At 44.0% G+C, this 26244-nt stretch overlaps 1 protein-coding gene across 12 annotated transcripts; it reads right to left on the reverse strand.

The window, feature by feature from the left end:
• Window positions 1–5314: 5314 nt before the first annotated feature.
• Window positions 5315–20155, reverse strand: NEU3 (neuraminidase 3). 12 transcript variants are annotated; one of them, XM_028501631.2, is made up of 3 exons: window positions 20118–20155; window positions 19595–19877; window positions 5315–6397 (listed from the first exon to the last, which is right to left on the reverse strand). In XM_028501631.2, the coding sequence occupies exons 1-3, from the start codon at window positions 20123–20125 to the stop codon at window positions 5318–5320; spliced, it is 1371 nt and encodes a 456-aa protein (XP_028357432.1). In that variant the 5' UTR covers window positions 20126–20155; the 3' UTR covers window positions 5315–5317. The 12 variants fall into 12 exon arrangements, with proteins under 12 accessions (XP_028357432.1, XP_028357433.1, XP_007101502.1 ...); XM_028501632.2 differs by lacking the exon at window positions 20118–20155 and adding an exon at window positions 15094–15305 and having other exon boundaries at window positions 19766–19843; XM_007101440.4 differs by lacking the exon at window positions 20118–20155 and adding an exon at window positions 15094–15305 and having other exon boundaries at window positions 19595–19705.
• Window positions 20156–26244: the final 6089 nt, after the last annotated feature.

Genomic DNA, 26244 nt, shown 5'->3' on the forward strand with positions numbered 1-26244 from the left:
TTTGTAACTGGTATTTATGTTTAAGCCAGTTTAATCAAATTTGCCATTGTTTCAATATTCAAGAGGTTTTCAATGTTTTATTGAATATGAGTTTAATAAATTGAGCACTAAAGTCTATGTAGTAGTGCATATTCCTCTCAAGCTCAGAGGTCCTTCAGACATTAAGCAATCTAAAAGAACACACAAAAATAAAATAGATCACTGGATTTTTAAAAAATGATTATATAAATAATTTTTGTAAAACAATTTTAAGAGGTAAATTAGCAGTTCTCTGAACTTCATTTATTCTTTCATCTTTATATAACTCAGTGTTATGATGAAAGGTAGGCCCATTTGAAAGCTTGTCAGTAGTCAATTTGTTTTAAGAGGAGCAGACTGACCTACTGATAGAACTTGAGTTATGTGGAAACATTTGTCGAAATTCAGCCAGCGCATTGAGCATTTCAATGGAACAAACAGTCAAGTAAAAATCATGAGTTAAGTTAAAGCTATCACCCCACTTCACTGAGGTAAACATTTGTGGACTCTCCAGCTTCAATTTGAGAACCTCAAGGTTATTTTCAAAATAGAAAAAGACGTGCAGTGACAGCATGGGGCTGGTGTCAGACAGGGGTGATTCTGGGCATCCCAGTTCCTCCACTTAATAGCTAGTATGTAATATGCAACCAAACCAGTCATGCTAATCTCTGTCCTGCTTCCCTCAGTAGGTAACTATGTTCAAATGACAATGCGTAAAAATGCAAAGGGTTATTATTAATAAGATTTTCTGAAAGTAAAAGTTCTTATGAAAAGCAAAAAAGTGCTTCAAAATCCATTTTTTGAAAGAAGCTGGCTGCAAACTAGATATAAGTATTAGGATGATAATCATCTCAGTTTCTTTAACAAAAGCAACAAAAATCAGAAACAGTAGCCATCAGAATAAAGCTCTTTATTCACCTTCCTTGTTTCAAAGAGTCATGGTAGTTCTTACATACATTTATGGTGAAATGATTGTCACAATAAGTTTGAACATCCATCCATATAGATACAAAATTAAAGAAAAAAACTTTTTCCTTGTGATAAGAATTCAAGATTTACTCCTTTAACCACTTTCGTACATAACATACAGCAGTGTTCACATTACATCCCTGGAACTTATTTATTTTATAACTAGACCATCTTTATCCAACACCCCCTCCCCGACCTCCTGCCTCTTGTAACTGCATATCTGATCTCCTTTTCCATGAGTTTGTTTTTTTGTTTTTAAAATATAACTTGATTCTATTCTGTTCCATTATTTATTTGTTTATATCGGTACTACACTCTATTGATTACTATAGCTTTACACTAAGTCTTGAAACCAGGTTATTTATTTATTTATTTATTGCCATCAGAATAAAGCTCTTTATTCATCTTCCTTGTTTCAAAGAGTCATGGTAGTTCTTACAGTACAGAGAGCATTTCTGGCACGTGGTAGCACAGAACCAAGGCACGCTCAAACACACTGAGCCCCAGCATCTCCCTGGAGGAGTGACAGTTACAGAAAACCCAATCAGGGACAGAGGGGAAATGCCAGTGAAATGAGAACCCCAGGTCAAGGCTTGGCTTTAGACTTGGGCTGTGATCCTGGGACATCCAGGCAGGACCAAGCTCAAGCCAGAGAGCAGCTCATTCCCAGGAAGTACTGTGACTGGTGTGGATACAGGCCCCCACAGAGAAGACTCATTTAGGACCAGTGTTCAGCAGGCTGAGAGTGCAAGCCACAGAGGGACACAACATGTTCCTCCCATGGGGAAACTTGCCCTGGCCTCTCAATTAGCTCCAGAAGGCCAAGGGCCTTTGACTTCTTTGTCCATTCAGCGTAACTTTACTGATGTCTATTCTGTGCCAGGCCCTGTGCCGGGTGCAGAGGACAAAGAGAGGAATCAGACACAGTCCTTACTTTCAGGGAATTCAGAATATGAAAGAAAAACCATGTATTTATAAATAAGTCGTTGTGACCAAAGGTAAAAAGGATGCAGAAAGGAGTCAGACAAACTTGGCCCTCGAGGAGTTCACAGCCTAGCAGAGGCCTAGGCTAGGTTGCAAAATGGACAATAACACAGGGCAGCCTGTGATAAGGACCAAAGAGAGGCTCAGGCCGTGTGCTCTGGCAGCACAGGGAAGGATGACACAACAGCCACTGATGACACAGTGGGGAAAATTCACAGCTTATCAGAGAAGACTGAGCAGCCTAATCTGGCCAAAGTGGAAGTAATGACTCCTACTGCCTCGGAGAAGGGATTGTGCAGCCTCTGGCTGACCTCTGTGGGTCCTTTGGGCTACCCAACAGGCAGGGTGCAAGGACTCTTATCTATGGATGCAGCTGCAGGATATCCTGTGGATATCTGAGGGGAGACTGGTGACCAGGAGGAACAGGTCCAAATAACAAGGGCCCATGGTAAAGGTTAGGAGCCTAGGAGTGAGTGAACCAGGAGGGCCTCTGGGGTCAAAGGACCACAGCCTACACAGTCCTCTCCTCCTGTGCTAGATTAGCGACCTCCAGTCTGCTTTCCTCTTTTCTTCACAGCTGCCATCACCTGCCCTATCTTTTCCATTCTTCCAACCTGACAGTGGCTGAAATGGGCTCAGTTAGGGCACCAGTATCATGGTATAGGTCCCAGGGCCCTGAAGACCTTGGGTAACTGACACTAACAGAGTTGGAGTGCCTACAGCTGTTTTTGTTGGTCACCTGGCACAGAGACAGCTTAAAGTTACAGGGTTGGGTCGGAACTTGTCTGCAGCCTAACCTGTGCGGCCCTCTTTCTCTTCCCACACATTTCGGGGACTAGCTCCAGCCTGTTGTCATTTCTTCTTTACAGCGGCCACCACCTACACCATCTCTCCAGCCTGGGCTTCATGTCTGCACCCCTTTCTCTCCCTTCCTAAAGGTGTTAGGACTCCTACCTGTTGTTCTTTTCCTTCACAGCTGCCATCACCCCCTCTGTTCCTCTCCCTAATCCTCATTCTGGATTACCCCTGTCCCCAATCCTCTTTTCTGGCTATTCCTGAAATATGCACATAGCCCCTGCGCCTATTAAGAGTTTCATTGCTAGGCACCAAGGAGAAGCAAACATGAAGCAAAGGGGAAGGAGAAAGGGGAGGACAATTTAGAGATGGATGGACTTCTTACGAGAACTGGACATCTGTGGTCCACGCTGGCATGTGACTGAGCTCCCTTCTTTGACTCCCTTCTTGGATGGCCCCAAAGAAGTCTTCATATTCTCATTTTCTCCATCCTTTAACTCTGGTTTTAGAACTTAGCCACCTTCCCTATTCCTGTCTATTTGGGGTATGGTGCCCATGACAGCTTTCCTGAACACAGAGTTTCTACTAGTCAGGAGGGGACTGCCCTTTCAGTCCTCTCCCCTCCCCAGCTCCTCCCTGTACCACCGACTCTGCCCACTCCCAAACCCCCATCCCCTCCACTTGCCAACTTGACAGAGGCCTTCTCTGATAGTGGCTTCAATATAAAGAAGTACAGATGAGTATTCATTATTTCACCCAACAACTGAAGGTCCTACACGCCAGGCTAAATGTAAACACCCTTTAGTAGGCAATTAGGAGCCACAAATGATTTTCAACCAGGGAATGGCAATAGAAAGTATCTCACATTATGCATAGACACTCAATTATAGAAATATTTAGATAAATGTATAAATGAGTGAATGAATAATCATAACTGTGTATTGGGAAGATAACTTTAGCAAATGTATGAGAGGCTAAGGGGATTTTTAAAAGCCCCTCTAAGCCCTGGGCTTAAGCCATACGCTAAAGTAGGTGAAGTTAATCTCTACTTTCATCCTGTAGGACTCTCTGCCATCTGACTGGTATGACTGCAACCCCCAGCCTCCTAGGCTGTGTTCCATGACTAAGACTTGCTCTCCAGGGTCATTACTCAGCACGAAATATATTTACCTGATGCCTGTTTAAGGCATTATCCGCCCAAAATAGGGACAAAAAAGATATCTCTCATGTTAGAACATTTGTCACAGTAACAGGCTTATGGGGGAAACAATCAAAAGTAAGAGCGACCATCTGCTTTCGTCTGAGAGAGCCAGCACTGGCAAAGTTCAGCCCCAAATCTATTAGACAAAGAGGCATCCCTACTTCCCCAACAGTGATTTCAGTAGGTCCGAACAAACACGCCTGATTCAGAGCTTTAGGAGTCCAGAGACCTCCCTAATGGTGAAGACCTCCTCCATGGGTAAAGGAGTGGCTGGGCCGGGACAACATTCTGAGAAAAACAAACTGAGAAACCCAGGAGCCTGGGCAAGCTCTGGGGCAGATGACTCCAGGCACAATGAAGATACAACTAAGATAATGACATCAGGAGCTACCATCACCCCAAGTTAGAGCCCAACATCTACAAACTACCCTACCAGCTGCATTTATTTTCTTGACTTTTCTCCCTCTTTTAGCCCCATAAACTGTGAACTCCTTGAGGGCAGAGACTGTGGGAAGTTTTGTCCAATGCTTTAAAGTCCTAATCCATGTCCATTTCCCATTAAGAACTATCCTAATAAATGAACTTCAAGTTGATCTTTCACAGGAGTCATGCCATCAGAAACAATAAGTACCATCATCAAGGACCACTGACATTGAGCTTCTCATTTTCTCCCTAGGAGATAATGCTTTCTGGATAAGGGAAGGTTGAGTAGAGCTGCAAAGCTGGAGAAGGTTCACGATTCTATTTTGCCCAATTCCTCTAGAACAGTGAGCCTGTAGAGCTCTGAGCATGATTAGAAGGATGTGTGTGTTTTTTGTTATTAAAAATAGAACAATCCACCCACATCTTCCTTTGTGCCATGACACCTGCTTGTAACCTCATACTTGGATGAGTGGCGAGTCATTTGAAAAGCTGAGTCCTCTGACTTCCATTTTGAGATAAGAGTCCTATATGCAGCCCAGGACCTGCTGATCAGGGAGCATGCAGGCACTCTGTCTTTCCTAGGGATGGGAAGAAGAGAAATCACAGACCCAATCCTCTCATTTTACAGATGGAGATCTGAGGCCCAGAGAGTACAGGTGACATGCCCAAGGTCCCAAAGCAAGCCAGTGGAAAAGCCAGGACTACATCATGGTCTCTCAACTCACACTTCAGTGCCCTTTCGACTGCAGTAGCTGTGGCAAAATTTTCATTTTGCTCTTTGGAGAAGTGAAAAAAGGTAGGGAGCAGAATATTACGTTTTTGGATTCTCTGCAGGCTTCAGTAACCTCTGTTATCCTGGCCTCCACTGTCCTGGCTGTGGTTGCCTCCTATGGTAGCCCTTCTATGGAAGGGTGGGTCCTAAGCCAATTAGTTTTGAGTTGGCTCAGAGTTCCTATCGGGGCTGGTGCAGTCCCCTTGCACGTGGCTCAGGATCTCTCGGTCTGTAAACAGGCGGAAGGCAATCTGCTCACACTCCCGCTTGGTCCCACATTCAAACAAACACCCAAACAAGCCCTCCTTCTCCAGAGCAGCCAAATCAGAGTAGCCACAGGGCCCGCAGTGCAAGATCCAGGGGCGGGACCAGCAGGCAGCCTCCAACGGGCTCTGGTTGAGGTAGATGCCTAGGTCGACCCTCCGTTTCTTACTGGTTGGGTGTGAGTACAAGAGCCATGATTCTGACAGGGTTCTAGCTTCTGGCTCTAGCCTCAGTGAGCTGTCCAGCTGATGGCTCTGCTGAATGGTAGGAGCATCTTTGCCAGCAGGGTGCTGGCAACCATTTGGGATCTCCAGGGACCGGAAACTCACCACACTGCCTTGGCAGCCACGAGGGGGCTCATAGAGCTGTGGGCTCAGAGCTGGTTTCTGAAAGCATTCACCATGGTCGGTGCTGAGAGCCTCTGCCCGGCACCTGTTTGGTGTCCGGGCACTGCAATACAGCACAGCGTGGCCAGCCTTCCCAGTTACCTCTGCCACTTCGCACTCCACTGTCACCATGGGCTTAATAAGCCTGCCATGGTGCCATGTGGCTCCTAGGTCATCACTATAGATCATCAGGGAATGAGGCCTGGCTTTATATGGTAGCCGAAAGCAAAAGAACCGGTAAGGGATGTAGTAGGCGTATGCAGGGATGATCAGCCTCCCCGACTGCAGCTGGATGCCATGACCTGGGCCCACAGCAAACGTGGCCCAATGCTCCACCTCTGGGCCTATGACCTCCTCGGTCAGGTCCCTCACCTCACTCCATGAATAGCCAGCATCCTGACTGCAGATGAAGCAGAGGCGGGCAGCATTCCTGCCTGACACAATCTGTTGACGCTCAGTGACATGGCCCCGCACACAGATGAAGAATAGGTACACACGGCCACTCTTCTGCTCCCACACAGGACAGGGGTTCATGGTCCGATGCCCAGGTAATGTGGCTTCCATCAGTGGCTTCAGGGGTTCCCACTAGACAAGGGGAAGGGAGAAAGAGCAGGAGTGAAAGACTAATAGGAAGACATGAGGCTCATTAAAAGCATTAATACTGGGGACTTCCCTGGTGGTCCAGTGGTTAAGAATCCGCCTTCCAATGCAGGAGATGCGGGTTCAATCCCTGGTCGGGGAATTAAGATCCCACATGCCGCGGGGCAACTAAGCCTGTGCGCCACAACAAAAGATGCCGCATGGAAAGATCCCGCAACAAAAGATCCTGCATGCCTCAACTAAGACCCGATGCAGCCATAAATAAATATATTTTTTTAAAAAGCATGAATACTTCTCAGAGATAAGAAACAAATGGTACTGAAATCTATAAAATCATGAAGGCCCAAGTGTTCACTGAATTCTCAAATATTATAGGATAACTTATCAGTTGCAAAGAGGCAATGCTAGGTATTGTACATGCTGTCTCCTCTGTCTGGAACACTCTTCTGCACTTTGTCTACATGCCCAATTCATCATCCGAAACTCAACTCAAAGTCACCTCCTTTATGAAGCCTTGCATGAGGCTCCCTCCCCGCCCTTACCAAAGACAATCGGCTGCTTCCTCTTTGTACACACACAAGAGTTATAGCGCATATTATATATCGTGCAGGCACACCTCGGAGATACTTGAGGTACTTGAGATACTTGAGGTTCAGTTCCAGATCACCGCAATAAAGCGAATGTCGCCATAAAGTGAGTCACATGGATTTTTTTGGTAAATTTATATTTACACTAGGCTGTAGTCTATTAAGTGTGCAGTAGCATTATGTCAAAAAAATAAACAGGGCTTCCCTGGTGGCGCAGTGGTTGCGCGTCCGCCTGCCGATGCAGGGGAACCGGGTTCGCGCCCCGGTCTGGGAGGATCCCACATGCCGCGGAGCGGCTGGGCCCGTGAGCCATGGCCGCTGAGCCTGCGCGTCCGGAGCCTGTGCTCCGCAACGGGAGAGGCCACAGCAGAGGGAGGCCCGCATACCAAAAAAAAAAAAAAAAAAAAAAACAATGTACATACCTTAATTTAAAAATACTTTATTGCTAAAAAAATGCTAACCGCCATTCAGCAAGTTACAATCTTTCTGCTGGTGGATGGTTTGAAATACCGCAAGAATTACCAACATGTGACACAGAGACTCAAAGGGAGCAAACGCTGTTGGAAAAATGGTGCCGACCTGCTTGATGCAAAGTTGCTACAAACCTTCAATTTGTGAAAAACACATTATATGTGAAGCACAGTAAAGCGAAGTGTAATAAAATGAGGTATGTCTGCAATTTTTTATGTGCCTGGTTCCCTTCCTAGATTATGAGTCCTTTGAAGGTAAAAACCAAATTATTCTGATTTTGTATTGCCAGTGCCTAGCACATGATAGGAGCAAAATAAATATTTTTAAAAAGAAAGGAAACCTCCCCCCCATAAAAAAAAAGAAGAAAAGAAAGAGAAAAGAAAAGAAAGGCCAACACATAGGGAAGTTTTAGGCAAATAAAGGGAAATTTAAGACAAAGATTTTTTTTTCCTTCCTCTACTACCCCCGGAGGCAATTCATAACGACGTCATTAAAAACTCAAGCATGGAGTCAGAGACACCTAGTTCAAACCCTGCCTTCACCACTCCTCATGTGATCTTGGGCAAGTTACTCAATCTCACTTCACCTCCATTTCCTCATCATTAAAATGGAGGATGTAATAACATGCTCACAGAGCGTATGTAAGGATAAAATGAAATAATGCCTAATCAGACATACCACAAAGACCTAATTTCCTTAATATATTTTAAAAACAATATTAGAAATTGGTAAGAAAAGTTCCAAAAAACCCAACAGAACTGGGCAAAGAGCAAGATCAGACAACTCAACAGAAAGAGAAAAAATAATGAAAATGTGAAGGAAAATGACTTCCAATTACAACAAACTAGGTAATTTGAACCAAACTTTCTACTGAGAACTAGGATAGATTAAAAAAATTAAAACAAAAACATCATTTGAAAGCACCAGAGAGCAAACAAACCCATGAAGAATTATAGGCCAAGAACTGAAAGTTCATTCAGAGAGGCTGACATGGTATTTTGAGTACCTTTTTCCCTCAGGTATCTCTACTAATTCTCAAAGAGGTAACTGAAAAGCTGGGAAGCCAAGCAACTCATGGCTAGTACGACAAAAATTAGAGGCCCTGGTAAACCCACCAGGCTTTGAGTTGGAAACTTAAAGGGCTAAGTCCCAGAAGTGCAGGTGAAACTGGAGTAGACCAGCCCTCACAACCACCACTCTAGAAAACTGGTTGGCATTACCTACTGAAGTAGAATATAAACATACCCTATAATCCAGTAACGCCATTTCTAGATATCAACCCAGCAAAAAGCATGCACATAGTACTGAAAAACATGTGCAGAATATTCAGAGCTGCAGTGTCTATACACATAATCACTAACCTGAATTGGCAACAGAAGAAGAACGGATCAATTCATTGTGTATAGTCATACAATGGAAAATTACGTAACAGTGAAAATGAACAAATAAAGCTGTATACAACAATCTGGATAAACCTCAAGAATACTGAACAAAAGAAGCCAAACATAAAGAATCCATAGATTAAAACCAAGCAAAACTCTAGAGCTATAAATCAGGCTAGTAATTACCTTTGGGGAAGAAGAGAGGGGGAATAAGAGAAGCTTCTGAGGTGCTGGCAATATTCTATTTCTTGAGCTGAGTGTGAGTCCACAAGTGTTGGCTTTGTCGATTCACAGAGCTGACATTTATGTTTTGTGCATTTGACAATTATGTTATGTTTTATGTTTTCTGTATCTGTTATCACTTTACATGAAAAACATTTTTAAGGTAGTATTAAGACTATATACTTGGACTTCTCTAGTGGCGCAACGGTTAAGAATCCGCCTGCCACCACAATGTAGTAACTCTAATAGTTACATAACATAACTGTGGAGTTACAGAGTTCACTGAGATTGGTCATATTGTTTGACTTCATTCATTTATTTATACAAAAAACATATATTGTGCACCTTTAACATAAAAGGCACTGTGAAGACTTCTCAAGATGTAATATTTAGAATATATTAAAGTTACTTCATCTTTAGTTTCAATGTTATAAATTAATTAACACAGAAAGTACAGTGTTATGATCAGTTGCCTCATATCCTGTCTGGAAAGGGGTTAAAAAAAAAAAAAAAAGAATCCACCTGCTAACACAGGGGACATGGGTTTGAGCCCTGGGCCAGGAAGATACCACATGTCGCGGAGCAACTAAGCCCGTGTGCCACAACTACTGAGCCTGCACTCTAGAGCCTGCGAGCCACAACTACTGAGCGCACATGCCACAACTACCGGAGCCTGCGCGCCTAAAACCTGTGCTCTACAACAAGAAGCCACCGCAATGAGAAGCCTGCGCACCGCAACGAAGAGTAGCCCCCGCTTGCTGCAACTAGAGAAAGCCCACAAGCAGCAACAAAGACCCAATGCAGCCAAAAATAAATTAAAATTTTTTTAAAAAATTTTTAAAAAGACTATATACTTGTACTTTGTTTCTGTATGAAGAAGCACTAGAAGGATACATAAGAAACAATAGTGACTGCCTATAAGAGGCAGAGGACTGGGAATGGGATGTATACACCTTTTTACACTGTTTTTATTCTTCAGCAATATGAAAGTGTTAACTACCCAAAACAAAAAATAAGATTTGAAAAAATTAACTCCTGCATGAATGAGCAAAGCATATTATTAAGCAAAGCTCAGATCATAGAATCTCAGAGCTATAAGGACTTGGTGCTAACTCACATCCTACAGAAGATTCTCCTCTAAGTCTTGTGGATAAAGGCCATTCAGTCTCTCATTGAACTGGTCTAGGGACAGGGAACTCACTCTCTCTGGGGCAGCCCATTCTATACCAGAGTGACTTGTACATTGTAAACACTTCAAACATTATGTGCCAAAGTCAACTTAATTATTGGGTAGAAGCCCACCTTCCTCCACGAAGCTCTCCCAGACTGCCTAACTGATCAAAGATTCCTTCCTAAGTCCTCTCAAATGGTTTTCTTCCTCTCTGGAAGCCATATGCATGAGAAGTCCACATCGCTGTCTGATCTGACTGCAATTTAAACCAATGGAGGCAGGGACCTCAGTTCCCTGTGACTCTTGGGTAATCAAAACTCAGAAGGCCACCAGCAGGAAGGGGCAGCCAGGCCTGTCTCGAGAGGGAGAGAAAAGGCACCCACAGAGCTGACTCCAGAGCCTCAAAGTCACCACCAGAGAGAGGAGATAAAGAAAGCACTGTGGATGTCAGAGAAGGAAAAGACCGTGTCTGGATACGGGAAATCCAGGGAGAAAACACCTTCTATTCTGCTCATCTTTAACACACCCACTTCAAGTATCAGCTTAGATGCCATGCCCTGCACGACAGCTTCTCTGATCCCAGCTGCATTTGAACTCCTAAGGAAACACCTCACTCTGCATAAACCTGCCTTGTGACACTTTGTGGATTCTGGGTGGGAGTTTTGGACGGTTACATCTGTGCACAGCTTTGTTTTCTCTCTACAGTTTGGTTGTGCAAACTCTTCCCAAAGAGGGGTCAGAGTCTATCAACTTTTGTATCCCCCTCCCTTCACAACATCCCCTGACTTAATGCCTGGTACTTGATAGGTGCTCAATAAATGTTGATGGGAAGGAAAAAGGAAGGGAAAGAGAAAGGAAGAAAGATGACAGAGGGAGAGCGGAATGGAGGAAAGTGGGAGGAAGGAAGAAGGATCACAGAAGTGTTCTCAGATGGAAACAATACCCTATAAACAATGTATGGAGGCTCTTCTCCACGTTCCTCCAGTATGTGCCTCCTCTCCCTTCCAAGTGCCAACAAGAGGGTCTGGGGAACAGATTTAATTTTCTATTGTCACCCTGGGGATAGTACCCCTGTGTCCTTAGCACCCTGTGGGGAAACCAACACTTCACGGATAGCACTGAATATGTGATCTGATGAGAAGTAACAGCTGCAAACTCATTTGGATGGTTAAGATTGCTCACATCAACAACCTTGAGCAGGATCCAGGAAGATATAAGAAATCCATTAACACAGATACTCCCTTTAAGAACAGGAAGAAAAGAAAATTATTGGGCAGTCTAGTCATTGGGAAGTCAGAAGCTCAGCCATCCTTACTAGCTGAGAGGAGAAAATGAAATGGGCCAGATATGTCTAATATAAAGTTGACATGAAGCTGGAAAAAAATGTGAACAAAACATGAAAGTGTTAGAAGCCAAATGATCTCAACCAGGTGGAAGCAATGGCACACAAACAAGCTGAGGCTTGACAGAGATAAAACAAGTCTTGGGCTTAAAAATTTAGATGGAGAAACGTGATTAAAGAACAACAAATGTAATGGCCAACAAGCATATGAAAAGATACTGAACACTGCTAATAATTAGAGGACTGCAAATCAAAATCATAATGAAATCAGTTCATATCCATTAGGATGGCTACTATCAAAAACCCCCCACAAAACCAAGTGTTGGTGAGGATGTGGAGAAATACAAAATGGTGCAGTCACTGTGGAAAACAGTATGGAGGTTCCTCAAAATTTTTAAATATCAATAGAATTACCACATGATCCAGCAATTCAACTTCTAGGTCTATATCCAAAAGAACTGAAAGAACAGTCTTGAAGAGACATTTGCACACCCATGTTCACAATAGCCAAAAGGTGGGAGCAACTTAAGTGTCCATCAACCGATGAATGGATAAACAAAATGGATAAAGGAATGAATGGATAAACGAAATGGATAAATAAAATAATAGATTAACATACAATAAGAAGGAAATCCTGACATAATGCTATGACATGGATGAACCTTGAGGATGTTATACTAAGTAAAAAAACCAATCACAAAAAGACAAAATATTGCATGATTCCACTTACATGAAGTATCTAAAGTAATCAAATTCATAGAAACAAAGTACAATAGTAATTTCTAGGGGCTTGGGGAGGGGGAAATGAGTTGTTCAATGAGTATAAAGTTACAGTCATGCACTGATGAATAAGTTCTAGAGACCTGTTGCATAACAATGTAATACAGTTAACAATACTGCAATGTACACTTAAAATGGTTAAGATGGAAAGTTTTACATTAGGTGTATTTTACCACAATTAAAACTGTTTTAAAAAGAACAAAAAATGTGAAAAAGTCTTGGAGGTTTTAGTTGACCATCTACTTAACGTTTATGCAGCTACCAAAAAAGTAAATGTCGGACTTCCCTGGTGGCGCAGTGGTTAAGAATCCGCCTGCCAATGCAGGGAACACGGGTTTGAGCCCTGGTCCAGGAAGATCCCACATGCCACGGAGCAGCTAACCCCGTGCACCACAACTACTGAGCCTGCGCTCTAGAACCCGTGAGCCACAACTACTGAAGCCTGTGCACCTACAGCCCGTGCTCCGCAACAAGAGAAGCCACCGCAATGAGAAGCCCACGCACCACGACGAAGAGTAGCTCCCCCGCTCACCACAACTAGAGAAAGCCGGCACGCAGCAACGAAGACCCAACAGAGCCAAAAATAAATAAATACGTAAATAAATTTATTTTTTAAAAAAAGTAAATGTCACTTTACCTTAGGCTGTATTAAAAGGATACAAGGTGGGATAGTCACCTCACTGCCGAGCTGGTCAGTCTGTCCCTAGGGTCCTAAGTTCAATTCTGAGTACCATACTTTGAAAAAACACTGACATCCCACACCAGGTCCCAAGGACAGTAATCACAGTTTTCAAGGGACCAGAAACCAAATCAAGACTGTGGTCTAAGCAGCTGCTAAAAGAACTGAAGCTGTTGAACCCCAAAAATAGAAGACTCAGAGGGAGTGAATACCGTTTTCAGATACATCAAAGAGCAGTTCTCCAGAAAAGGGACTTTACCTATACAATGTACAGAAGGCAGAACAAGACCAATGGGTAATTATAGAGAAGTACAGATCGTCTCATTCCAAAAAAAAAAGAAAAAGTTAACAGTTGCTACAGGATTAAGTTCCTCATTTGAGGAGCTATGTAAGTAGACCCTTAATAGAAGATGACTAATGTTGAGTTCCTACTATGTAATTGCTATTATTAATTATATTTTGCAGACAATGAAACAGAGAAGAGTCAGGTATTCAAGTTCACAGCCAATAAATGATAGGTCTTGCCTGACTCCAAAGCCAGGCTCTTAACCACTAAGCTATTAGTAGCTACCAATGGAAGACAGAAGATTTCTATATTGGGAAAGAAGTTGGGCTGATAATTCTTCTAACTTCAAGATACTACAATTAAGTAAATGAGAGAATTAATGTGAATAAAATAAAGAGAAGAGAGAATGAGTTAAAGTGGACACATTTGTGAATGTGTGTGACTACTGGGCAGTGAGGTTATGTAACAGGTATGGTCTGATAAAAAACGCTTAACCGCCCAACTGTCTGTGACAAAAAGCAGGGCACCATAACCACAGGCATTGCCTGTCCTGGAGGAAACAAAAGAGCTAGAACTCCAAGTTGGGCTACAGGACACCCGGGATATTAGCAGAGCTTTGACCCTGGGAAGCCATAAGAAAGACTTGTGACAAGGTGTAAGAGCAGGGAATGGAAATTCCCTGAAGTAAAAAACTTCCCTACAGGGAAATGTGAGTAAGTCATGAAAAGCAAAGACAAGGGTTATTGGCAAGGGCCACCATCAGCAGAATAGCATTTGCACTGTAACAGCAAAACAAGGCATCCCTATGGACATGAAGTTTTAATGGTGAGGTTTCTGTGAGTAGAAAAGCAGAGCAGGTTAGAGGGATTAAAGTACCTCTTATAAAAAATGTATGTAAGTGTGTAACTCTCAAAGCCATTGTCTCACCTGATCCTCACTTCAGCAATCTCTGAGAGATAAAAGGAAACAATGAGAAAAATGGGATCTGAAGTAACCCTGTAGTTCATAGGCCCAAGAGCAGCAACCATTCTCTCCCCCATAAAAACACAGTAAACATGTGCTACTTAGGGACAAGGGCACCAAACCCATTTCTGCCTCTTATTAGGTGTGTGCCTAAGGCAAGTCACTTTACTTCCCAGCTCCAGTTTCCTGTTGTAAAATGGGCATCATAATATTTACCTCACATAAAGCATAGGGGAGAGGAAGAGCAGGAAGGGGAAGAGGAGCAGGAGTATGGGTGTTGTCATCCTCCCCCGCATCTTCTGGTAGTTGTGGTCTCGAACAAGCTACCTACCTGTTGGAGCACCAGGATCCCTCATCAGCAAAACTGGATTAACAATGCTTACTTCTTTCGATGAGTTATGAGGATAAAAGAGAATGTGAATGAAAAGCACACCACATGTTGGCCAAACTGAACAAACCATGGAGGCCTCTAGTCAGAGACTGAGTTTGAAGCTGCTTTTACTGCTTTATTATAGCTGTGTGACCTTGAGCAAATAGCAACCTCTCTGAGCCTCAGTTTCCTTATCTGTAAAATGTGACTGACAATAGTTCCTACATCACAGAATGGCTGTGAGATTCAGTGTGCCCCTGGCACACAGTAAGTACTCAATAACTGAAAGCATTGCTGTTACTGCTTTTTTTCCTCCTCAGCTCTGACACAAGGCTTTTCTTGCACTTATGGGAAAAGACACAGACTCTGACATACTCAGAGCAGTGTAGAAACTGAGGCCCAGGCTCAGATCTGGGATAAGGAGTCACCTGTACTGAGTGCCCAGTCCTCAACCCTCGCCTCAGCACCAGGTGGAGAGCATCCTCATCCCTGCTCGAGGAGCGCTTCTCTGCAAAGGCCAGGAAGGTGTGGGTAGGGGGCACATAGAGCAAGGCTGGGATCCGGTAGGTGATCCCTCTCTTGTCCTCCTGCTGGAACAGAGGGCTGTTGAAGGAGCACGATGTCATTTCTTCCATGACCTCTGCAAGGATAGGAGGCAGAGAAACGTGTGTCCACATTCAAATGCTGGCTTGTATACAAGTTCTGCTCTATTATTCCATTTCTGGAGATCACTGAGAGGCAAAGATGTACTCAAATGTTTTTTTTTTTATACAAAAGTAACATCATGATCTCAACAGTACAAAGCATGCAATAGGCACTCTCATTTAACAAGTCTATCCTCCAGACTCTGTGGGAATCCCATGTAGCCTGTGTCAAGTGTCTCTCCAGAGAGATTCTGTATGTGCTTCTGCTGAGCATTCAGAGGTATTACCAGCCCGGATGGTTTCTAATGTCATTTTCTTGGCATGGAGTTTTTAGGCCATTCAGATAATATAAACATAAACCCAAATCCATATTAGGGAACGCCTGTGGTTAAGAATTCTTCAGGCAGGTAGATGGGGATGATGTGTGCAAATTGGTCTCAAGTGATTCTGAAGAAATATTAGACACACACATTTATGTATGTGTGTATGTTTGTATGTACGTATGTATGTATGTATGTATGCATGAAGAGACAAGGACAGAGATATATAGAGAGAGACAGGGAGGAAATGATATAGCAAACGGGGTAAAATGTTAAAAATTGGTAAGTCTGTATGAAAGTTATATGGGAATCTTTGTTCTGTTTTGTTTTTTTTAATAAATTTATTTATTTATTAAAAAAAAAGAATTCTCTAGGCAAACTTTCCCCTTCTATTGGAGCCTAGAAGAGGCAATCTTCTTTGTCATCTCTGTCAGTAGTAAGATTTATTTTTCCTACACCACTTGATCAGAGGATACAGATTTTCAAGGCATCTAGCTTCATGCAGGGATCTCACTTCCAACCAGAGTCAAACCCAGGTGGGCCCATAGTTTCATTCACTGTAACAGAAGGTATATTAAAGCCCAAGCTTCTAGGTAAGTGGGACATGCAAACATCTAGGGCAGCTGAGGTCAGGTAAAGGGGCTAACTTCTCCAGTTTTCAGTTTACTCTTGGTTTTTAGGCCTGGGAATTTCTCTTACTTTCTTGCAAATTCAGCTATATAAGACTTTTGTTATATTTATCCACCATTTTACAGGTTAGCTAGCCTGCCATAATGCTGAAAATGGAAATCTCTAGGTACATTTCTCAGAGAAAATCAGGTGTTCAACTTCTCAGAGGCCCAAAAAGGGAATCCAGTCAGACAGACAGAACCAAGCTTAGAATTATTATATTTTCTCTCACCACCTGTCATTCAAGCTCTGTCTTCCGAATCATTTGTAAAAATAATCAGGCTGTAAGAATGAGGCCCATAAGGCCTTACTCATTTATTTGACAAATATTTCTGAGTGCCCACTCAGAAAGTTAGACCATAAGGTAGGTGCTGAGGAGACAGAAAGCAATCAGAGGTCCCTGCCCTCGAGAAACCCACATCCAGGTGAGCGAAACAGACATATACATAGACAATTACAATATCATGTAGTAAGTGCTACTTTAGAGGTCAACATGAGAGCGTGCAGGAAAACAGAAAAGGGCAACTGTCTAGATGAAGGCAGCAGCGGTGGAGTTTTGGAGGGGTAATAAGCCACGGGATCTCCTGTTCACATCCTTATACTCGGCCTGGAACATTCAGATAGGCACAGACAGACCTCACTCCCTCACCTCCTTCAGCTCTATTCAAACATCATCCAATCAGTGAGGCCTTCCCTGACAACTCCCTTGCCCCTCTCTATCCCCTTTTCCTGCTCTATTCTCCATGCCACTTACCATCACCCGTATATTATACTTATCTAATATACCCCACAGAATAGAAGTTCCATGAAGGGCAGGGATATGTCTGTTTTATTCCCTGATATGCCTCTACACCTAGAACCTTGCCTGGTAATTCATAGGCACTTGACAAATATTCATTGAATGACTGAATGAATGGGTGAGCTGGATCTTAAAGGATGAATAGTGGGTTATAGCCAACTGAAGGGTGAAAGGGAGAAGGGCGGAGGGAGTGGATGTGAAAAGCCGAAAGGTCACAGAAAACACAGTGAGCTGTGGGGACCCGTGGTAATCCAGTATGACTGCAGTGGAGTGCAAAAGCTGTGAGCAAAGGTAGGACTGAAGGGGTCAGGTGAGTGCAAATCCTGGGAGGCTTTGATGCCTTATTAAGGTGTTTATTCCCACAGGTTGAGAGCCACTCAACAGTTTTTGGCAGAGGAATGCCAAGATCAAGTATGCATTTAAGACCTCTCTCTCAGGTAGCCTTCAGGGGCAATGAACTGAAGGGGAAAGTTGCACTGCTTTGGGCTACAGCCTCATAGTGTCAATCAAGACAAGCTTTGTCATTGACAGCATATGAATGATTTATTTAGCTTATGAATTCATTTAGCATATGAATAATTCATTTCACTTGTTCCTAACCTAAAGCGAGAAGAATCACAGCTCACCATCTGAGGGGGTGGGGAGGTGGCCACCTCCGGAAGAAAAGTCCAGAAGAAAAGCCTCCCCTCATTCCAATTCTGGGCTCTCAGTTGTCTTCCTCACACCATACTTGAGCACACCTCTCTCTCCCCAATTCAGGCTCTCCTGACAGACGGTCAGGCTTTCTTCTAGGTAAAGCTCTGTCCCTGGGCCAAGCTGGTGTAATGGTTTAGAACGTAAGGTGTGGACCAGGCCAGGACTGCATGAACTTGGGCATGTTATTTAACTTCTCTATGCTTCTGGATCCTCATTTATAAGATTCAGTAGAATGAGTGAAAGAATTAACTTAAAAAGTTTAAGTGTCTGTTACAGGGCCCATGACACATTATGAGCTCAATATAGGACAGTTACTATTTTTAGACTGTCAATCACTACATATTTTAGTTTTACTCCTTGAAACCTGTGGATGATGATGATGATAACGACAACCACAATTACAACTCCACTTCTTAAAAGTATTTAAATCCCTCTGCACCTCTGGGAGAGGTCATATTTTAAACTCTTATAAGATATATAAGTTAATATCAATACTATTAATCATCAGCCAACACATGATTATTGGTTAACACCAAAACAGGATGTCTCTGGGTGGTAAGAAGAATGAAGCACAGAATAAGCATGCGAATGGGTAGGGAGGACTAGGAAAAAAGAAAAGGAGAGGAAGTGAAGAGAGCACGTAAGGAGAAGCACAAGTTCTTACTGCGTGACCTTGTGCTAGTCAGTTAATCTCTCTAGGTCTTGGATTCCTTGCTTATAAAATGTGGATGACAATAATACCTACGTAAGATGACTAAATGAAAAACCACTCAAAAATGTTTTATAAACTTTAAAGCACCATGTAAGTAAAAGTATTATAAATTCAGATGTCTTCACAATTTCACTTACGGCTTTGCTATCACTATAACAATTAGAGTCCCTATCATTACTTTTTATTAATTATGCTGACCATGTTGATGACAATGGTAACACAGGTGGTGACTCTGGCATTGATACCAAAACTGTTTCACACAAACCATAAGCCGGGAGCTAGGGATAGAGAAGAATCAGATATAGTTCTGCTCTGGAGTTGTTCATTTTAGCAGAGAACTCAATGTGATTAATTGCCGCTCCATATAATCACCTTTCTATCAAGCCCACCCTGCTCTCTTACTGGAAGAAAGTATAGTGTAGCATGGACTTTGAAAACTGACTTGGCTTTGACACTAGCAAGTCAAATTCACTTCTGAACCTCAGTTTCCTCACTTGTAGTGGAGATAATATCACCTATTTCTCAAGCTTTCTCAAGTGTAATTCCACAGACTCCAATTAATCCAGAGTGGCAAGCAGCCTCCAGTGAACCCCAGGAGGCCTCCTTTCTTTATTCACTCCTAACTATTAATACTTAAGGAGCACCCATCACACGTCAGGCCTTTGAAGATCCTGTGGTCCAAACCCTTCTCATGGTGCACATGGGAAAACTCAGGCCCACAGAGGGGAATAAACTTCTCTAAGGCCACTCAATGAGTTAGTAACAAAACCCGGACCAAGGCCTAAGTCTCCTAAGTTTCAGCTCAGGGCTCTCTGCTGCCCACAGACCCCCTTTAGTAAGAAGGGTTTTCCCAGTCTCAGATCCCTTTCATCTCTAAATAAGTTTGGCTTCTGTCGAAGGAAAACAAAAACAGACCTAGCCAAGAACACTTTCTGGCTCTGTCTGAGACCCTAGCCAACTGGGGTGTGTCTGACCCAATATTCCCCGCAAACTGGATTCCCTAAGCCCAGAAAGTGCTGCCAAACCTCTCCCCAGAGTCACAGAGCCCCACGTTTTGCGGGGGCTCTCCAGTCTCCCAGCCCCACTCACCTGCGCGGGACCCCGGCTCCTCCATCTCTCTTGGGGTAGGTCTGGACGCGGGGTCAAGCCCTCACGTCTCGTACATTGAAGCCCGGGAGAATGACCAACGCTGGGGAGACAGGAGAGGGACGCGGACGCGGACACAAACCACGAAAAGTAAAGAAGCAGGCCAACAGAGACCTCGAGAGGCCGGCAGCGGGGCTGACAGACCCAAGACGCCGAGAAGAGAAGGTAGGAAAGCCGGTCCCGGACGCGCGGAGGGCCTGACGCGACAGGCAGCCAACGGCCTTTCCTGTTGGGACAGGCCGTTGGCTGCGGCGGGGAGTCAGCCCCGCCCCCTCGGGCCATTGCAGTCAAAGCCCCACCCCTCTCCTTCCGCCGCCCGGTGCCTTCGCGGCCCAGGCTGGGATATCCACCCTCTCTCCGGCCCCCAGTCCCTACCCAGCCGTGGCTTAGGATTTGCCCCTTTCTCTCCCACACCCGACCACCACCCGCTCCAAAGGCTGCGCAGCTCCCTGGCTCCGCCCCTCACCCCTCCATTCCGCTCTTCTGTCTTCAGTCCCCTTTTCCCACGCTCCCACCTATTGGTTGCCGGTCTGTTGATGGGTATCACGCTTAAAACTTCCCTGGACAGCTTGAGAGTGGAGCGAAGGTTCCGGGCCTCAGAGGGGACTCAACTAGAAGGTCCAGAGATCCAGAGCGTTGGGCAACCCACCCTTAAGAAAATAAAAATTATATGTGTTATTTTATATATGTATGTGTGTGCATGTGTATATATTTTTCGAGAAAATAATAGTATTAGATTATGACCCGCTGAATAAGATAAAAACCCACAAGGCCACATTGATATGCACAATTGAATAAATATTATAAACAGGGGAGAAAGGAAAGCTCTTCCTATAGTAGAATTACAATTTATGAAAGTAGTCCGTGCACAGGCTATTTGAACACATTACGGTTTATGCTAAACACCTGTTTTCGTTCTGAGAGTCTGGCATCTTGAAACATACTGGGAAGAGAGTGCCCACGTGGCCAATAAAAACTGTGGGTGCTGAGTCTCTAATGGGTTCTCTAGACAGAAACATGGCACACATGCTGCATTTGTGCTGGGGGAAAGTGTGTGCTTAGTGTGATCTCTCATGAGAGGGAGAGAGCATAAGAAAGCCCATACATGGATTCTTTCAGACTCAGCCTGCAGTCCTTTTCTCTGATGATCCAGTGTGAGTCCATACTAAATACATTGCTGTAATCAATCTTAGCCGTGAGTACAACTATAGCCTAGTGCTGAAACCGTGTAACTACAACTGGGACTTGAACCCACCGGCTGGGACTCAAACCCAGCCAAAATCCAGATTGGGACTTGAACCCACGGTCTTTTAACTGAGATCACACACCTGGTCTCAGGACTTAATGAAGCTCAGGATCTTGATGTCTCATCGCAGAAAAAATTCAGTGAGAGACAAATTCAGAGGTAAGAAGTGTATTTACTTAGAGAGAAACACACTCTGCAGACAGAATGTGGGCCATCTCAGAAGGCGAGAGCAGCCCCAGGGTATGGGGTTGTCAGTTTTTATAGAGGTGGGTAATTGCATAGGCTAATGAGTGGGAGGAATATTCCAGCTATTTGGGAGAAGGGGTGGGGATTTCTAGGAATCAGGCCACTGCCTAATTTTTTACCTTTATGGTCAGCCTTGGAACTATCATGGCGCCTGTAGGTGTGTCATTTAGCTTGCTTATGTGTTACAGTGAGCATATACTGAGGCTCAAGGTCTAGAGGAAGTTGACTCATCTGCCACCTTGGACCTATTTGGTTCTAATCAATTTATGTTGTGTCCTCGGGTTATGTCATTCTTTTAAAGGTTGTGCCCTGCCCCCTTCCCTCCTGTTTCAGCCCTGTGAGTACTTCTAGCAAATCTCTGAATCTAGGGCTGAATCTGAATCTTGGGAACGCTCAACCAAATACAATATATAAAGTTTTAAAACATGTAAAATAATAATACTATGTATTGTTAGTGGACACGTGTGAAGAAAATGCAAAGGAATAAGAAACAGCAAATTCAGGATCATAGTCACTTCTGGGAGTGCAGGAAGTAGGGTGTGATTAAGAAAACCCAAAGGACTTCAATTGTATCGGTAACATATTTTTTAAAGGTGGCAGTGGGTTCATGGGTGTTCACTTTATTATTCTTTAAACCTTATTATTTGTCTAAAATATTTCATTTTTAAAGATTGGTTCATACAAAGTCCTAGGGTTTTTCACCAGACCTCTCCAAGCACACAATCACCAACTTGGATCACCAAGTCAATTTTAGAAAAATATCTAAAGCTAATGCCAAGTCTCTCTCAGTTCTTTGCTGGTCTCAGTCTAATGCCTGAGGCAGTGAAGTTTAGTAGCAATCTCTATATTTGGAGGTGAAGCGATCTTGACTCCAATCCTGACTTCCCACTTCCTAGCTGAGTAAGCTTGGCAAGTTGTTTAACTTCTGTGCCTCAGGTTCCTCATCTGTAAAGAAGGCACACTTGGCCCCACTCCTCATCCAGAGCTCAGATCAAATACATTTCATTTCCTGTATAAGGACCTTCCAGGCCTCCATGCTAAACAGTTATTCCTCTTCTGGCCTCCACAGCACTTTGTACAGATGCCTTCTGATGAATTTTCTGAGTTTGCCACTTCATCGGCCACTCTGATTAATCTGATAGAGGTGAAACCAAATCTATTCTAATGGTCTCATACAGCATTTAATTAAGGATACTATCCAAGTATACATCCAAGCAACAGGATGAGACCAATCTGCAGAATTGACCTCAACCACAACCAAGGGCCTGGACCCAGCCAGCTGGAAAAACAACAACCGAAAAACCAACCAAAAGCCATTAAGATCTATCTTGGAAAGCCAGGTGGTATTCTCTAGTTTATGCACTGACCTTAGTACCCTGCCTGAGGCATTAATCCAAGTACAGCAGGTTATATTAGCCATTGCGGACTTTACCTTGGCCCACAAGGAAGTCAAGAACAATTCTATCATTCATAACCACAGTGGCCAGTGAGTTGAAGTTCACCTGAATGCCTTCCAGGGCTGAGGTATATTATTGATGGCTTCAGCTAAAGTCGGGAACGAATTTCATATCAACACTTATAATAGGACAACTCTCAAGGTAGGGATAACCTCCAGCAGAAGTGCATAAATGAGTAGGTCACCCCTCCAGGAAGCTCCCCTGTGTAACCAAGGGTAGCCTCATGTTGGAGCCATCTCCACAGTCATCTGAAGGCTACATGATCTGCTGGTGGTGCTTCTTTAAACACTTGAAGGTTGATCATGACGCTCCCTATGGTGCAAGACACCATGTTTTCAGGGAGGAAGGCAAGTTAATGCCTGGCTTCCACAAAGGAAGTATAGTCCTGGGGACATATATGATGTCCCTGTTTACAATTGCTGGGGCCTCCCAAGTGGGATCTACATCATTCAGGGGACACAGATTAACAATGTCCCTAATGTAACCTCCTGCCCACCTGGTAGGCCTCAGAGTTCCCAGTTCATTTATTTATTTATTTTTATTTTTGGCTGCATTGGGTCTTCATCGCTGCATGTGGGCTTTCTCTAGTTGCGGCGAGCAGGGGCTACTCTGCGTTGAGGTGCGCAGGCTTCTCATCGTGGTGGCTTCTCTTGTTGCAGAGCACGGGCTCTAGGCACGCAGGCTTCAGTAGTTGTGGCTCGTGGGCCCTAGAGCACGTGGGCTTCAGCAGTTGTGGCGCGCAGGCTCAGTAGTCATGGCTTGCGGGCTCTAGAGCGCAGGTTCAGTAGTTGTGGCACACGGGCTTAGTTGCTCCATGGCATGTGGGATCTTCCCGGACCAGGGATCGAACCTGTGTCCCCTGCATTGGCAGGTGGATTCTTAACCACTGCACCACCAGGGAAGTCCCTCCCAGTTCATTTAGAATCATTGAAACCAGTCCTTATTTTTGGAAAGACTGCCTGATAGGTTAGTCCAACCTATCCCATGCATCCACGCCACAAGTCAGGTAGCATCTGTCCATTCCACAGGATGACTGAGCAATAGCTACAAGAATGAGGGTGAGGGACACATGTCCAGAGCCTGTGACATGTGTTTTTCACGAGACTATAGGAGCTGAAAGTACACCTGATGTTTCTGGTAAGACTTCTTCTCAGTAGGTTAAAAGGAATGGTTAAAAGGAATCAAACTGTGGTCAGAGCCATCTTGTGGGGGATAGCAAACCTAGAAGTTAGTTGAGTTTAAGGAGCTTGCAGTAGTTTGAGATAGTTGTACTAGGCCATTTTCCTTTGAGAGCAAGGCTCCAGGGTTGACTCTTTTTCCAAATGTTATGATCTAGGACTATGTCAAAGCAGCAAGAGAATCCAGGTGACTGAACCAGAATTAAATGTGAAGACTCTAGGCCTCCTCCTGGCTTAGCTGTCACCCGGGGGATGTAGCACCTAGGCTGGCCTGCAAATGCTATTAGGGTAAAGAAACATCATGCCCATCAATGGTCAGGGCATATACTAAATTATCAAAATAAACCTGTACAACAATCCCCAACCCTTCTCATTCTGATCATTACTCAGTAAACAGGTGTGATAGTTAATTGTATGTGTCAGCTTGCCTGGGACAGATATTTTGTGTCAACTTAACTGGGATAGTGCTCAGATATTTGGTTAGGCATTATTCTAGGTATGTCTGAGGGTATTTCTGGAAGAGATTCCTATTTGAATCAGTAGACTCAGTAAAGCAGACTGCCCTCCCCAATGTAGGTGGGCCTTATCCAATCTGTTAGAGGCCTGAATAGAACAAGAGTCGGGGTAAGGGAGAATTTACTTTCTCTGCCTGACTGCTTTTAAGCTAGGACATCAGTCTTCTTCTGCTTCTGGAATGGAGCTTACACCATTGGCTCTCCTGGTTCTCAGGCCTTTGAATTCATACTGGAACTACACCAGCAGCTCTCCTGGGTCTCTGGCTTACAGACAGAAGATCATGGGACTTCTCAGCCTCCATAATCATGTGAGCCAATTCCTTATAATACATCTCTTTATATATATACAAACATATTCTATTAGTTCTGTTTCTCTGGAGAACCCTAATACGGTAGTAAATAGGAAGCGATTGATCTGGGGACAGCCACATTCAGTGACCACACTGCCTTACCAAGATGTATTGACTAGAACGAGATGAGAGGAAGAATCAGAAATGTTTTGAGTACATTTTTTGAGTAGGCTGTTCCAACACTCAACAACACTATATACTTGTGGATGAAAGAGTGGAAGGTCCATCAAATACCTTGACTATTAGCCCACTATTGGGTGACTTTTGCAATAAAAGTTGTACCATTGTCAGGCTGCATATAGACAAGAAAAACATAAAGCAGATTGGTTTCAAGACCAAAAATAGTGTGCTTGGTGTTGGTGGACTGGACTAGAACAACCCTGTAACCTGAAAAAGTGTCAAGAGTGGTGAGGCACTACTGGTAATCAGCCAGGAGTGGGTGGGGGCCATGCTCTGTGCTAGGTAGCCTCACTCATGGCTAGACAAACAGGAGTCACAAGTGTGGTATGCAGTGGTAGCCTCTGCCCCAGAAGCATAAGCCATTTAACTTTGTGCCAAGGCTGTGACGGTGCATGTAATGCCATGTCTGGTGCGATGATGGATCCATTGGCAGCTTGACTGTAGTTGGCCCCCACTGAATAGGCCCCCACATAAATGACCCAGACAGTTCAATTAATAGCTTTAATTCATTTTTATCTTGGGGCCCCAAAGAAGAGTATCTGTGACAGTCTGTAATCTTCCAAGTGACACACCAGAAGACCAGGCCTTTGGCAACAGCCAAGAGTCAGTGAAAATATAACCTGTCTGGTCCTCAGTAATATTGTCTTGGGTAAGAGTGACAGTTTTCAATTCAGCCCTTTGTGCTGATCAAGCCCTTACTGTAGTCAGTCTTCCAGAATTGTCACTGGACACCAACAGCTTTCAACTTAACTGGAACATCAGTGAATCAGGCCCAGGAATTTGAGTGGAGAAATCTCTTTGGATCAAGGACCCCAGTGAGTCAGTAGCTTTACTTCAGGCAGCCAGGTGGGGACTACATTTCCTCCGAGGGAGTAGCTGTCACTTTTTCATGTAAAACTAAGACGGTGAGGCTGGCTGTATCCCAGAACATGCCATTTCCTCTTGACTAGGGGACTGCTGGGCTCCTTTTTTTTTTTTTTTTTTTTGTCTGTGTTGGGTCTTCGTTGCTGTGCGTGGGTTTCTCATTGCGGTGGCTTCTCTTGTTGCAGAGCATGGGCTCTAGGCGTGTGGGCTTCAGTAGTTGTGGCACATGGCTCAGTAGTCGTGGCTCGTGGGCTCTAGGGCACAGGCTCAGCAGTTGTGGTGCACCGGCTTAGTTGCTCCGCGGCATGTGGGATCTTCCCGGACCAGGGCTCGATCCCATGTCCCCTGCATTGGCAGGCAGATTCTCAACCACTGCACCACCAGGGAAGCCCCTGGGCTCCTTTATGTTAGTTGTCAAATCTGAGTTAATATGGCCCAAAATGGGGATGTTAGGCCAGAGTTATGAGGCTTCTATGGGTCAGGTGTTTAGTTTCAGCAGTAGCTCTGTAGTAGCCTAACAGCTGTCCACCTTTTTATTTTTTTATTTTTATTATTTT

The sequence above is a fragment of the Physeter macrocephalus genome, chromosome 16 (assembly GCF_002837175.3).
Source record: "Physeter macrocephalus isolate SW-GA chromosome 16, ASM283717v5, whole genome shotgun sequence".
Classification (NCBI taxonomy): domain Eukaryota; kingdom Metazoa; phylum Chordata; class Mammalia; order Artiodactyla; family Physeteridae; genus Physeter; species Physeter macrocephalus.

Excerpts from the sequence above, each read along its gene's own strand:
- NEU3 (XM_028501630.2), bottom strand. The coding sequence starts at position 19,933 with ATGGCCCGAGGGGGCGGGGCTGACTCCCCGCCGCAGCCAACGGCCTGT. Across the intron at positions 6,398-19,594 it reads GGAGCCGGGGTCCCGCGCAG|TGGGAACCCCTGAAGCCACT; the intron begins GTGAGTGGGGCT and ends CCCCTTGTCTAG.